At 43.3% G+C, this 14,679-nt stretch overlaps 1 protein-coding gene across 1 annotated transcript; it reads left to right on the top strand.

The window, feature by feature from the left end:
- The first annotated feature begins 6,970 nt into the window (after positions 1-6,970).
- Positions 6,971-11,793, top strand: LOC124606184 (cuticle protein 16.5-like). Its single transcript, XM_047138152.1, has 4 exons — positions 6,971-7,150; positions 9,258-9,473; positions 9,711-9,866; positions 11,393-11,793. Exons 1-4 carry the CDS (start codon positions 6,971-6,973, stop codon positions 11,645-11,647), a joined length of 807 nt encoding a protein of 268 aa, XP_046994108.1. The 3' UTR covers positions 11,648-11,793.
- The last annotated feature ends 2,886 nt before the right edge of the window (positions 11,794-14,679 follow it).

Below are 14,679 nucleotides of genomic sequence, written 5' to 3' on the forward strand. Positions count from 1 at the left end.
TTTCATTGAGGGGGCTTGCACCCCTTTTTGTTTTGTGTGGCACTATCACAGCACAGGTCTACATTGATGTTTTAAGCAACTTCCTGCTTCCCACTGTTGAAGAGCAGTTGGAGGATGGCGACCGCATCTTTCAACACGATCGAGCACCTGTTCATAATGCACGGCCTATGGCGGAGTGGTTACACGGCAATAATATCCCTGTAATTTACTGGCCTGCACAAAATCCTGACCTGAATTCTATAGAACACCTTTGCGATGTTTTGGAACGCCGACTTCATTCCAGGCCTCACCGACCGACATCGATACCTCTCCTCAGTGCAGCACTCCGTGAAGGATGGGCTCCCATTCCCCAAGAAACCTTCCAGCACCTGACTGAACGTATGCCTGCGAGAGTGGAAGCTGTCATCAAGACTAAGTTTGGGCCAACACCATATTGAGTTCCATAATTACCGATGGAGGCTGCCACGAACTTGTAAGTCATTTTCAGCAAGGTTTCCGGATACTTTTGATCACGTAGTGTATGTCAGGACAGCACGAATAACAGGCTGGCTTACGTTACTTTGTCGAAGGCAACGTCACGGAGCTCTCTTAGTTAGTGTCCAGCCGCCAGTCTTTTCGCGTCTGAAATGTAACGCCTCCTGCCCAAATTACCGGCTTTGCGAACCTAGGGTGATAGTTTTGTGTACCCGGTAGTACGCCTTACCATCACAACACGTGTAGCGATGCGAATGAAATCTCTCAATGTTCGTTATCCTTGGAGACCCCGTACATGATTACATCCATTGCGATTCTATATGCAGAACTGGGACTCGTCTGACAATGATACATGGTGCCACTCCTGTGTCTAGTGTTGCTGTTAGGCACATCTTAGTTTTGCACCTCTCTCTGCTACTGAATCAAGGAAAGCCACAACGTTGATCACCACGCTTACAATTCTTGGTGCTCCAGACGCTGTCACACTGTCCGCTCGGGTAGTTATCTGTCTGCAAGCAAACCTATTTCCCTACACAAGTCTATAGGATTGAGCATGACCTAGCGAACAAAGTGCCTGTCCTCTCAGGCGTTAGTCACGTGGGACCCTTGAGATCCAGACGGCCTTGAGTACGGCTCTCCCGAATCCATCGAATCCATATTTGCTTGACAAGCAAGATAGCGATCAACAAGCACAGCAATGAAGACGTACGATAAATAGCAGTCCCCATAGGCCTTGATCCTTCCCTTGTCAAATTCCGGCATGTTTGGTTGAAGTTCCTCCTCCATGCACGACGCATAAACTCACCTTTTCACAAACAATCAAACATTCAGATTTTCCTTCTGAAAGATATTCAGAGTGCGTAATATTTCCTTATATAGGATTGTAGATGCCAACGATGTATCAGACATGGAGTAAAATTTGTGCCAATTTTACGTTTGCTGCCTGCCTGTCTTGGAATTTTAAGGGCCATCAGTTCATCAGACAGGGATTTGAACGTCACTCCTCCCGTAGGCGGGTTTTCTTAAGCACTGCAGCACCTCACTGGTCTGTAATTGAAAAATAAGAACTGGAGAACATTTTTGTGATATTGTCTAAGCCAGTAACGAATCCATCTTTGTAAATCACTTTCTTTCGTGCATGGTAACTACCTCAGTGAGATGGGTGGTGTCAATAGGAAACGTAGTGTCTCTTTTGGTACGGCTCGTGGCTGGAAAGGGACAATCAAGACTTGCAAGTACGTCCTTACCCCAATTATCCTAGCACCTTATCATTTATGAGACACTAGGACCACCCCTTTCGTCTAGTTTGCTTTGGGAATCTTCCTTCAAATATCCCAGAACAGTTCCGTGAAGCACGGAAAGCAGCATGTCTCCAGATACCAGCAGTAGTTCACAGCACCTGGGTGAGTCTTATCGGCTGTAGCTACAGTAAGTGTTGTGCGAACGACTGTTCTTTTGGACAGTCAACGAGTTTTCACGTATACACAGTGAAATCGAAAGTACTATGCCATGAAGTGTCATTTTGATGACTATCAAAGGTTGTAGAAATTTTCATCGTATGAAGGATATTAGATTATTAAATTTTCATTCCATGCGGAATTGATATCCATCATCAATTACAGTTTGAAGTGGACCCGCCACGGTACGGCATGGAAGCAAACAGCCTCTGAACATCATTTTGAGGAATTTCTTGCCATGTTGTGTCAGCTCATGAAGATAAATTACTAGAGACTGATGTGAAAGTATAAGTCTTCCATTCGCATCCAAGACACACTTTATGAGTGACAAATTATGTCGGGCAGACCAATCGAGGATTCGTACATTGCTCAAGGAGTTTGTGATGAGAGCTGAAATGTTGAGTTTGCATTATCCTGCTGGAATATCCTATCTGGTATCCTGATCATTCAGGTGCGACTACGGGATTTTTTCATTCTTGACACTTGCTGGTAAGCGTGCAGTCTCTCTTCAACAAATACCAAATCAGTCCTTCTGTCACACCCAGTAGCTCCCTGCACCACGAATCCGAGAGTTGGAGAGGAGGGGGTCTCGAGAAGCGGACGTCCCAGTGTGAGTGAAGTGAATGTGGAGCGCGTGCGAGAGACATTCATAAGGAGTCCAAAGAAATTGGTGTGTCGTGCATCACGTGAACCCGAAATTGCTCCAATGGCAGCGTGCAAAGTCCTGCGACAGAAGCTGTCTATGCGAACATTCAAAATGGAGCTAGTGCAGGAGCTCAATGGCGATGACAAAGTCAAGCGTCTTGAGTTTTGTTCACAGTTGTAACAACTGAATGAGGATTGGGATAGCATTGTTGATCGCTTAATTTTTAGAGACGAATCCACTTTTCACACTAATGGGAAAGTGAACAGGCATAACTGTCGAGTCTGGGGTACAAAGCATCCACACGAATGCATTGAATTTAGCGTGATTCCTCAAAGGTTAATGTGTTTTGTGCCTTGTCACGTCGCAAACTGTACGACCCATTCTTCTTCACCGAGAGCACTGTCACTGGATATTCCCACTCGGTCATGTTGCAGCAATGACTGATGCCTCAAATGCAATCGAATTGTCCGTTCATCTTTTCGCAGGATGGGACTCCACCCCATTTTCATCGTGAAGTTCGTGGCTAACTGAACACGGAGCTGCCACATCGATGGATCGGCCGTACTACAGAAGGGGCAGCTGTTTCATGAAATGGCCTCCCCGATCACCAGATCTCACTCTGTATGACTTTTTTCTTTGGGGACACATTAAAGATCTGGTGCACGTACCGCCTCAACCACGTGATGTAGCAGAGCTCCGGGAGGGAATACGGGAAGCGACTGCCAGTCGACGATGCCATCCTGGGACGGGTATGGCAAGAATTCGATTATCGTTTTCACGGTTGCCGAGTTACTCATGGTTCGCATATCGAATGTTTCTAAAAAAAAAAAATATGTATGGCATCTGTACAATGTTTAATTCTTGTGCAATAAATAATTGAAAGTGTTCACGGACTTTATGTACACCCTGTATATTTCTTCTGTGGTGAAAATAATCTTGCAGCTAGTCAACATATTCCACAGACGTGGAAATATTGGAATGCGACTTCTGTAGCGTTCGGTCAAGATGTTCATCTACATCTACATTTACATCTACGTCTACATTGTTACTCTGCAATTCAAACTTAAGTGCATGGCAGAGCGTTCATCGAACCATTTTCATACTACTTCTCTCGAATGGCGCGTGGGAAAAAGGAACACCTAAATCTTTCCGTTCTTGCATTGATTTCTCTTATTTTAGTATGATGATCATTGCTCCCTATGTAGGCGGGTGTCAACAAAATATTTACGCATTCGGAAGAGAAAGTTGGTGATTGAAATTACGTAAATAGATCTCGCCGCAAAGTAAACCACCTTTGTTTCAGTGACTGCCACCCCAACTCGCGTATCATATCAGTGACACTCTCACCCTTATCGCGCGATAACACGAAACGAGCGGCCCTTCTTTGCACTTTTTCAATGTCCTCCGTCAATCCTACCTGCTAAGGATCCCACACCGCGCAGCAATTTTCCAGCAGAGGACGGACAAGTGTAATGTAGACTGTCTCTTTAGTGGGTTTGTCGCATCTTTTAAGTGTTCTGCTAACAAAGCGCAGTCTTTGCTTCGCCTCCCCCACAATATTATCTATGTGGTCATTCCAATTTAAGTTACTTGTAATTGTAATTCCTTGGTATTTAGTCGAATTGACAGCCCTTAGATTTGTGCGATTTATCGTATACCCAAAATTTATCGGGTTTCTTTTATTACCCATGTGGATTACCTCGCACTTCTCTTTGTTTAGTGCTGTTTACCACTTCTCGCACCATATAGAAATTCTCTCTAGATCATTTTGTACTTGGAATTGATCGTCTGACGATTTTACTAGACCGTAAATTGCAGCATCATCTGCAAACAATCTAAGGGAGCTGCTCAGATTATGACCTAGATGATTTAAATAAATCAGGAATAGCAGAGCGGCTATGACACTGCCTTGTAGAACGCCAGATATCACTTCTGTTCTACTCGATGATTTACCGTCTCTCACTACGAACTGTGACCTCTCCGAGAGGAAATCACGAATCCCGTCACACAACTGAGACGATACTCCATATGCACGCAATTTGATTAATAGTCACTTGTGAGGAACGGTATCAAAAACCTCCTAGAAATCTAGGTATATGGAATCGATCTGAGATCCCTTGTCGACAGCACTAATTACTTCATGGGAATAAAGAGCTAGCTGTGTTGCACAAGAACGATATTTTCTGAATCCGTGTTTGTTATATATCAATAAGTTATTTTCTTCAAGGTGATTCATAATCTTCGAGTACAGTATATGCTCCAAAATCCTTCTGAAAATTAAGGTCAGTGATGTGGGTCTGTAATTCATTGGGTTACTCCAGATGCTTTCTTGAATATTGGTGTGACCTGTGCTACTTTCCAGTCTTTAGGAACAGACCTTTCGTCAAGTGAGCGGCTCTATATGATTGCTAAGAAAGGCGCTATTGTGTGTGCTTACTCTGAAAGAAACATGATTGGTATACCATCTGGACCGGAAGATTAGCCTTTCTTAAGTGATTTGAGTCGATTCGCAACACCTAAGATATCTACTTTTAAGTCACTCGTGCTAACAGCTGTTCTGGTTTCGAATTCCGGAATATTTAGTTCGTCTTCTTTCGTGAAGGAATTACGGAAAACTGTATTTAGTATCTCCGCTTTAGTGGCATCATCATCGGTAACATTTCCATCGCTATCCCGCAGTGACGGTATTGACTGTTTTTGCCACTGGTGTACTTTACATACGACCAGAATCTCTTTGGGTTTTATACTATATTTTGAGACAATATTTCATTGTGGAAACTATTCATCTAGCATTGAAGTCCGCACTAAATTTCCAGCTTCCGTAAAACTTAGCCAGTCTTAGGGATTTTGCGTTCTTCTGAATTTGGCATGGTTGTTTCGATGCTTCTGCAACAGTGTTCAGACGTGTTTTGTGCACCATGGTGGATCAGTCTCGTCTCTTATTAACTACTGCGGTATGAATCTATCTATCGCTGTCGATACTGTATCTTTGAATTTCATAGTGAAATGGTTCTCATTTCTACATCTACATCTACATCCATACTCCACAAGCCACCTGACGGTGTGTGGCGGAGGGTACCTTGAGTACCTCTATCAGTTCTCCCTTCTATTCCAGTCTCGTATTGTTCGTGGAAAGAAGGATTGTCGGTATGTGTGTGGGCTCTAATCTCTCTGATTTTATCCCTAAGGCCTCTTCGCGAGATATACGTAGGAGGGAGCAATATACTGCTTGACTCCTCGGTGAAGGTATGTTCTCGAAACTTCAACAAAAGCCCGTACCGAGCTACTGAGCGTCTCTCCTGCAGAGTCTTCCACTGGAGTTTATCTATCATCGCCGTAACGATTTCGCGATTACTAAATGATCCTGTAACGAAGCGCACTGCTCTCCACTGGATCTTCTCTATCTCTTCTATCAACCCTATCTGGTACGGATCCCACACTGCTGAGCAGTATTCAAGCAGTGGGCGAACAAGCGTACTGTAACCTACTTCCTTTGTTTTCGGATTGCATTTCCTTAGGATTCTTCCAATGAATCTGAGTCTGGCATCTGCTTTACCGACGATCAACTTTATATGATCATTCCATTTCAAATCACTCCTAATGCGTACTCCCAGATAATTTATGGTATTAACTGCTTCCAGTTGCTGACCTGCTATTTTGTAGCTAAATGATAAGTGATCTTTCTTTCTATGTATTCACAGCACATTACACTTGTCTACATCGAGATTCAATTGCCATTCCCTGCACCATGCGTCAATTCGCTGCAGATCCTCCTGCATTTCAGTAAAATTTTCCATTGTTACAACCTCTCGATATACCACAGCATCATCCGCAAAAAGCCTCAGTGAACTTCCGATGTCATCCACGAGGTCATTTATGCATATTGTGAATAGCAACGGTCCTACGACACTTCCCTGCGGCACACCTGAAATCACTCTTACTTCGGAAGACTTCTCTCCATTGAGAATGACATACTGCGTTCTGTTACCTAGAAACTCTTCACCCCAATCACACATTTGGTCTGATAGTCCATATGCTCTTACTTTGTTCGTTAAACGACTGCGGGGAACTGTATCGAACGCCTTGCGGAAGTCAAGATACACGGCATCTACCTGGGAACCCGTGTCTATGGCCCTCTGAGTGTCGTGGACGAATAGCGCGAGCTGGGTTTCACACGATCGTCTTTTTCGAAATCCATGCTGATTGCTACAGAGTAGATTTCCAGTCTCCAGAAAAGTCTAGTGTGTGTACGGGGTCATGCACCACGACACGTAAATGTTTCTGGGGGCGCCAGACACAGAAGCGGCGCCATCGGAACCGAGTAGGAAGCAGATGGTAGCGCCCCTGGCCGGACCGGGGGTAGTGTTACGGACCGCCCCAAGGCCGCGGGCAGATGCGGCCCAAGGCCGGCTGCCGCTGCCGCTGCCCGGCGGGACTCCGCGCGGGCCACAGCCAGACACGCCCTGCGCCGCCGAGCCGGCCCCCTCCTCCCTATATAAGCGGCGGCGCGGCCACTGACGGCACTTCTGGACGCTCCGCACAGCACTCAGGACTCTCCGACATGATCAAGCTGGTAAGTGGCGCAGCTTCCCCTCACTACGTTTCAGGACACGCGACAAATCTCACAAATCACGCGCGCTTTCCTCGTCTTATGTACAGACACATTACGGACAGCAGCAATGAACTACGAATGTATTTCGATGCTTCTGCTCGCTATAGTAATCTCTGGATAAGGAAGAAGAAACTGGTGCAATTTGAAATTGAGACTCTGTCCGTACGTGTTATCATTAATGTAATATCAAATTGTTTATAGAAGTAGCTAACTCTTTTGGTTGTCATCGATCAGGATGCTTCTCTATTTTCTGAGAAGGCCAGTAATTGTAACAATCAGAACACGTTTAATAGTCATACCTAGTGGCGGACTATCTTCTCAGTTTTTCATTCAGCTCGTGCTTCTTTCTAAACCGGCAAGTCAGTCGTGACTTTTTTTTTTTATTATTGAGCGTTATGTATCTCATATAGCACTTTCCACGCTTGCTACATAACGCAGGCCGCTTACTTGCAATATAGAGTTATTCTTTATTATTTTTCCGTTCAGCTTTATTTTGCCATCGATTAGGCGCTCACTTGTACGAAAACGTACCTTTCCTGGCGACACATTTTTATTTGCCGCGAAAAAAAATATACAGTTCTAGAGTTTGCGCTTGTTCTGGAGATATCGAGAGGACGCAAGTAATTAGCTCACTCGTAATTGTATCTGATTGAGAACAAAATATTTAGTGAGAGCTTAAAATATTTACGTTGCTACATTATTTCGTTGCTACCCTTTAACGCTACTCCCAAAGACAATTAGATTCCAAATCAGCAGCCCAGAGAGCAACATATAGACGAAAAAAGGAGATACATTTGCCATCTTACAAAAACTCCATGTAAACCTATTGAGCTAAAAATAAAATATTGTAAAGAACAGTCTTGATCGTCTAAATAGACTTTTTTTTTTATAAGTGGTGACCTGTTCCGAGACGGTGTGGATAATTTTCAGACTGATGACGTGTCGAGACGATGGCACGGAGTAGGAACTGTAGAAACCACCCTCTTTTGTCAACTGGTCGACATCGCTGGGTCGTATCCACAGTTCCTGCTACATGCCATTGTTTCCGCGCGTCATCACTAAAGATGATCCACATTGGGTCGAAACAACTCACCACTTATGAATAAAACTGTTTTGATGATACCAATACTGATTTATGCAATATTCTGCGACAGTATTCCAACATGTTAGTGGCACATAAATATGATAACTGCAGTACAAAAATTTGATTTTCATTTTGCAAAGCTGGCGGGTGTGCCCGAGCGGTTTTAGGCGCTTCAGTCTGGAACCGCGCGACCGCTACGGTCGCAGGTTCGAATCCTGCCTCGGGCATGGATGTGTGTAATGTCCTTAGGTTAGTTAGGTTTAAGTAGTTCTAATTTCTAGGGGACTGATGACCTCAGCTGTTAAGTCCCTTAGTGCTCAGAGCCATTTGAACCTTTTTTTCTTTTTTTCATTTTGCAAGCTAAAAAATCGCATCTATCATGGAATATTTTCGTTCTTCTGTGGGAGCAATTCGGGAAATATGAGAGAGATTGAGAGGCGGTTCGTAAACACAGCTCTGTATCCAATTTTATCATCGTCCATGACAGGGTTGACAACTGTTCACCAATGTACATAATTCATTTATTCCCGACCGCTTACTACCCATTACGGTCATTATCAAGTGATCAATGTCCGCGATCAAATTAAAAATTACGTTTAGTTACTTGGTACTGACCGTAGTCTCTCGAAACGAATTATAAATCACGAATTCTGTACCGTTGATGTTATTGTCTGTTTACTTAATCAGTTTCAAGACAGAAGTATCGCTTTTCCTAAAATCTGTTCGTTCCTCTAACATGATCCGAGGAGTTGATTATGAGGGATAAGCCATTCTGCCAGTTATTTGATTTTACTGTTCTGGAAGGTCATTAGGACAGAGTAGTAGTCAAAGGTCTCAAACATAGTAAGGAGTGAAGTTCCTGTTCTGGGCGATATCGCTTCATTAGTGAAGAATTCTGCGCGCTGTGTGAAGAGCACGCCACACCCGTGCCAACGGCCCCTTGTGCATCCCGTCCCCTGTAGCGGCTGCGTGCTGTGCTTGCAGGTGGTGCTGTCTGCCCTGGTGGCGCTCGCTTCCGCCAAGCCCGGCTTCCTGCACGGCGCCGTTGCACCCGCGGCCATATCCTACGCCGCCCCCGCCGTAGCCGCCGCCCCCGCCATCTCGTATGCCGCCCCCGCCGTGGCCGCCGCCCCGGCCATCGCCTACGCCGCGCCCGCTGCCATCGCTGCCCCCATCAGCGCCACCGTCGTCTCCAAGCAGGTGAGCTCTCCTACGAAGACCGTTGTCAGCGGAAAAGACAATCACATAGATAATCCTCTTGAATCAGTATCTATTCACTTCAACAGATAACAGAGCCCAGCAATTTTCTTTTTTATTGTTTTCTGATTTATAGCGTACGGCTACCTTATAGCAATCGACTTTCGCCCTTCCCTCATTTAAGAGGTGTTTCGGCTTAACAGTGCGCTGCTTATGTTCAATGTGTCGTTCTTTGTGCAGGTCCACTATGCCTCCACACCCGTGGTGACTGGCTACAGCGCTCAGGTTCTGAAACCCAATCTGGGTGCTCTGGCCACACCTGCTGAGACCGTGTCCAAGGAGCAGGTGATCGCCCCAGCCAGATCTGTCGCCACCATCACCCCTCAGATCACGCAGGTAAGAGACACATCCAACGACCACTAAAACCCGTCAACATTTTGGAATTTTTTACAGTGATAATGTTGACCACGTACTGCTGCAATGAAAGCTCAGTACTGAATCTAATGATTTTAGCCTCAAAGTAGCTCTTTATTCATTGTATTTGAACGATACGATGAATGTCATATTTCTTAACTTATAGTCCTAGTTAGAAACTTCAGGCTTCCTTCTTGGTCGATCGTTGAAATCTCCAACGTTACAGCTACTGTATTTCATCACAGGCAATGCGCTGCGTGATACAGGATGTCTTAGGGAAACTCAGTGAATGTCTTTTATTTTTGCTACTTTATTTATTTTAGCCTCACGTTACAAAAGTTGTACCATAACCAGTTTCGATTTTAAGCTTCATCAGATGATCTGAATAGTTTACATTGTAACTCTTCGCTAATTAAAGAGAAATTTGTACAATGTAGCTGTTTTGGACGTTGAAAGAATTCAACAACTTCACGTGAAAATTTGTACCGAACCGGAAGTCCAACCTGGGTGTTCTGCTTCTGTAAAATACTTTGCCTTAAAGATCTCGGCTATCCGGAAACTCTTCCCGTCCGATCCAACTTCCCAAGTGCTGCTCACCAGCCCGTTCATATTCTCCGTTGCTCGCAGCTTCACTGTATTCCCGCAAGGGAACGAATGCTGGTATGCAACCGCATTCGAAGTGTCGTATGCCCATCGAGGCATATCTATACAATTATATGTGTGGCGTCTGTTCTTTCGGACAGGTAATGATACATACTACTTTGGTGACCTGATACTTAGTTCGTATATAACACAACTTTTATAGATACACATTTCGATACAGCTACTAGTCAAATTTTGCTTAAATTTTATTTCCGTGTTGTTGTAAGAAACATACCCCATCATCTGGAAATGATAACAAAGTAGATATTTAGTCCTCACGTTTGATATGGAACGCCCAGGGAAAAAGAAATGCATCTCCGTCAATGGTTTGCCGCCAATTACGCGTGTTAGATAAGTCTCTCACTGTGTTTATCAGTACTGGTTCTGTTCTGGTGCTGCAGTTTTCTTTTCCATCATTGTAGCTGGTTGAATTTCGACTATCTTGTGTAAATCGTCAATTTCATTGCATAAATCGTTAAAGCGCACAGACAAAATTTATCCAAAAGATATGAAAATTGAGTTCTATATCACTACTGTTTGGATGTTTTCACTATGTAATGTTTTCTACATCATTATTCCACTTTTCTTTGATATAAGTTGGCAAAGCTAAGTTTCAGGTTTAGCCAACTTTATTGTAATCTTAGGCTGAAAGTCTTTTTGTCACGGTTGCCTGTTGAGGGCTGTATCTTGGGTCATCTCGCGGAAATAAAATTTAAACAAAGTATCAACAAGTTATGGTTGTTAGAACTTTTCATGAAATGTATGTATGTCTTTGAAAAAAAGTTACCGTCGAGAAACAGTTGATGTAGTTTTGATATTGAAGAACGTCCCGCTCAGGAAGTATCGCTGTTGTTTTGTTTGCGCAGGTGGAGCCCGAAGTCAGCGTGCAGAGCGTCCCAGTGGACGTCCCCGTGCCCAAGCCGGTGGTGAGTGAGGTGGAGGTCCGCACCCCCGCAGTCGCCGCCATCGCCGCCCCCGTGGCCGTGGCCACCCACGCCGCCCCCGCTATCGCCGCGTACGCCGCCGCCCCCGCCGTCGTCGCTGGGCATGCCGTCACCGCCTACGGCATCGGCGGCGTCCACTACAAGACACTGGCCGCCCCCATCGTCAAGATCCATTAGAAGACCTGATGCTGCATTCACTGCCGACGAACCACTTTTTCATTACGCATAATGCTGTGAAGGAAGAAGTTGTTCGTATCCTCGACTGATCGATAGCTGTGAATAAATAGTCTATTTCCAACAATAAATCACACATTCTTTAATCACTTCTTCTGTTATGACTCCTTTTTTCCCTAATTCCTCTACTAAAGCGATCTTCGCTTGCACTGTACCATAAATTTTGTTGATCGAACATTTAAAGTTAACGGAAGGTTAAAATATTCCGAAATATGTCTCGCTGAGAAAGCACAAGGTGGTAATAACTTTGTCAAAAGAAATCAATTGTAAAGGGCATGTAACATATACAGAACTAAATAATGCATAATCTAGAGCAAGTCCTTCTGTCAAGTACTTTCTCATATTATTTGATAGCTATATCAAAACGCAAAGCACTACAATCACCAACATTATGACCAAAATCCGTACGCGGCACAGCTTATTGAACATTGTTTGTGCAAATATTTTTTCCCTTTTCTGGTATCGCTTTATAGAAAATCTGATGTCATGCTTAACGTCCATATAAAATAGTTTTATCGTGCTGTATTTTAGCGATGACATTTTCCGGGTTACTTAGACGTGTCATTCGAATATCAAAACTTAGATAACTTTATACAGCCGTGCTCGCTATTAGCATCTCAGACCAGTAATCCGAATGTAGAATTTTCTTCGTTTTCTCAGGTCACTAAAGGTGAATGTCCAGTTTGCTTCCATTATAAAAAGCCACTGTAATCTTTTTCGGAATGCTTTATCACTCTCGCTTTAAAGTCTAACGACTTCGATGTGAAGAGGGCATTACATACTTTCTCCTTCCCATCGGTCTCCTATGCCTCCTGTTACAAGAGTTTCTTTCTCCTCTTTCTCTGCTCGAGATACTGCACTTGTCTTAATCTGTTATTTCGATTTCAATTTCTGTAAACAAACGTATACATTCAACATGGTGATTTTTAAGCGATTCTTCATCGTTTGTAACGTTACCTTTGTATGGCAGTTTTTTGGAAATATCACAGTTATGCTCGATCCTCGCACTCCTGTCGCCACAGACTGCACACAGAGGGAAAACTGCTATGGTAGGCACCACTTGGCTGTAAACAGAGTTCCCCTGAAATGGAAGATATTGGACAGACGTATTAACCTTTGTTGGGAGCATAACTCCAAACAGATCGCTTGATGTTACACGAGTAGCCAGATCCGGCACGCAGGTGACGAAATTACATCACACTCTCAGAGTCACGCGTTTAAAATTCCGACAAGGTCAGAGTAGTGCTTCTAGCAGGCCACGCCCTTTCCGTCGACAATTTTAGGCGCTCATTACCTGCTAAATGATTTACCTGGTCGTCAATGTCAACTACCTGCGATTTCATTATGTAAACATCCCGCAGGTACCGTTGGTTGATCCGTCGCTAGATGCGAGTCCACTTCGTAGTTGTGCTCTAAAGACAGGAGCAACCAGTATACTAATGGCCAAAATATTTCGTCCTTTGTCGCACTAAAGATCATTCTCAAGTAAACCTACAAATCGGATACGAAAAATATATGTGAAAGAAGCTTCGAAACTTTTCTAAGTAACGTTCAACGTAGAGAAATCGCAATTAGCGTCGCTTTAATACAGTAAAGCATTTACTGTTTTATATTTAATCACAGTAGTTTGTATAGTAAGAATGAGATACGTCTCCAGTAGTTATTGGCGACTGAATATAAGCTAATCCTCCATAGAATTTTTCTCTTCTGCTCAAATAATTTGAAAATAATCTCAGAAGAAACTACGGTAAAACAGGGCATTTCTTTCGGAAGAATCAAGGTGCAGGTACGAAATGACAATTCTGGTTTAAGTTTCATTTGAGTCACTGCTATGGAGCTCCAGAATATTTCTTCCTTTCCTTTTCAGTGAGAATGGTAGTCACTTTATAGTAAAGTATGTGAGAAATTAACCTGTGTGCTCGTATATTTGGGGATGGGGATCATATAGCATCTCCATGAAGGATTTCACATTTTAAGGTGTGGTAAGATCTTCGTCGACTTCAATAAAATAGAAGGAATATTCAAAATTGAAGCTCTAGGACACAGCTTGTCAAGGACTTGTATGAAATCACATCATATCTTAGTTCAATCTTTATGTGATTACAATCGTGATACCTTGTCTTTTGCATGTTCCATGTGCTTTCTAATTAGTAAATCGGTTCACTTTAAAACAGACGTGCATGAAAAGCCACCCGAAACATTAACACAGTCGCCTTACAGTAAATATGACGACTATAACTCGAAACACAACTTTCAATTCCATGGGAAAGGTGATGAGACAGACAAATGAAACTCCAGAATTTCACTTGTTACGAAACAAGTTGTCACCAGCTTCAATATGAACTGTTAAAAGGCAACAAGCCATTCCACCCGCCTCTTTTCATTTGTTCATTTATTTTTTATGATATCAAACTCACGTAGTTGTTTCTTTATGCTTTATAACTCCGATTGTCTTTTGTAATAAATCGCAGAGTAACCTAAAACTTGAGTTTATAATCACATTAATCCCCTTTCAGTAATAACATTATACCAATTCTCCCACCTTCAGATTCGCTGCCAGGGCCTAAATAAATGATGGCATTAGGAAATCCGTTCCGTATATTAAATTCGGCAATGAACCTCAACGGTGTTCTAATTCATGATTCAGATTCAACAAAAATTTCACTTTTACACAATCGGTGTTTTGCACTGCAAGTAATTAATCAATTTGACTAGAATATTGTTTGCTTGCATTTTAAATAAGACAAGATGCTCAGCCTTCGCGTTCTTCGCTGGAGGTCAGATACCAGCTCTGGCCAAGTCTACTTTCTCGAATCAGAAGCCGTACATTTCATTTCAACAATTGTGCTTGAAATTAAAACTGCCTGTGAAACATGAGATAAATTACTCTAGACAGTTTCCTGATAGACCAAAATGATGCGCTGTTAGCCGTTGGCGAACGAACAAACATAAAAGTATAAATATCAGGTGCTTGT

This window comes from Schistocerca americana, chromosome 3 (assembly GCF_021461395.2).
Source record: "Schistocerca americana isolate TAMUIC-IGC-003095 chromosome 3, iqSchAmer2.1, whole genome shotgun sequence".
Lineage (NCBI taxonomy): Eukaryota > Metazoa > Arthropoda > Insecta > Orthoptera > Acrididae > Schistocerca > Schistocerca americana.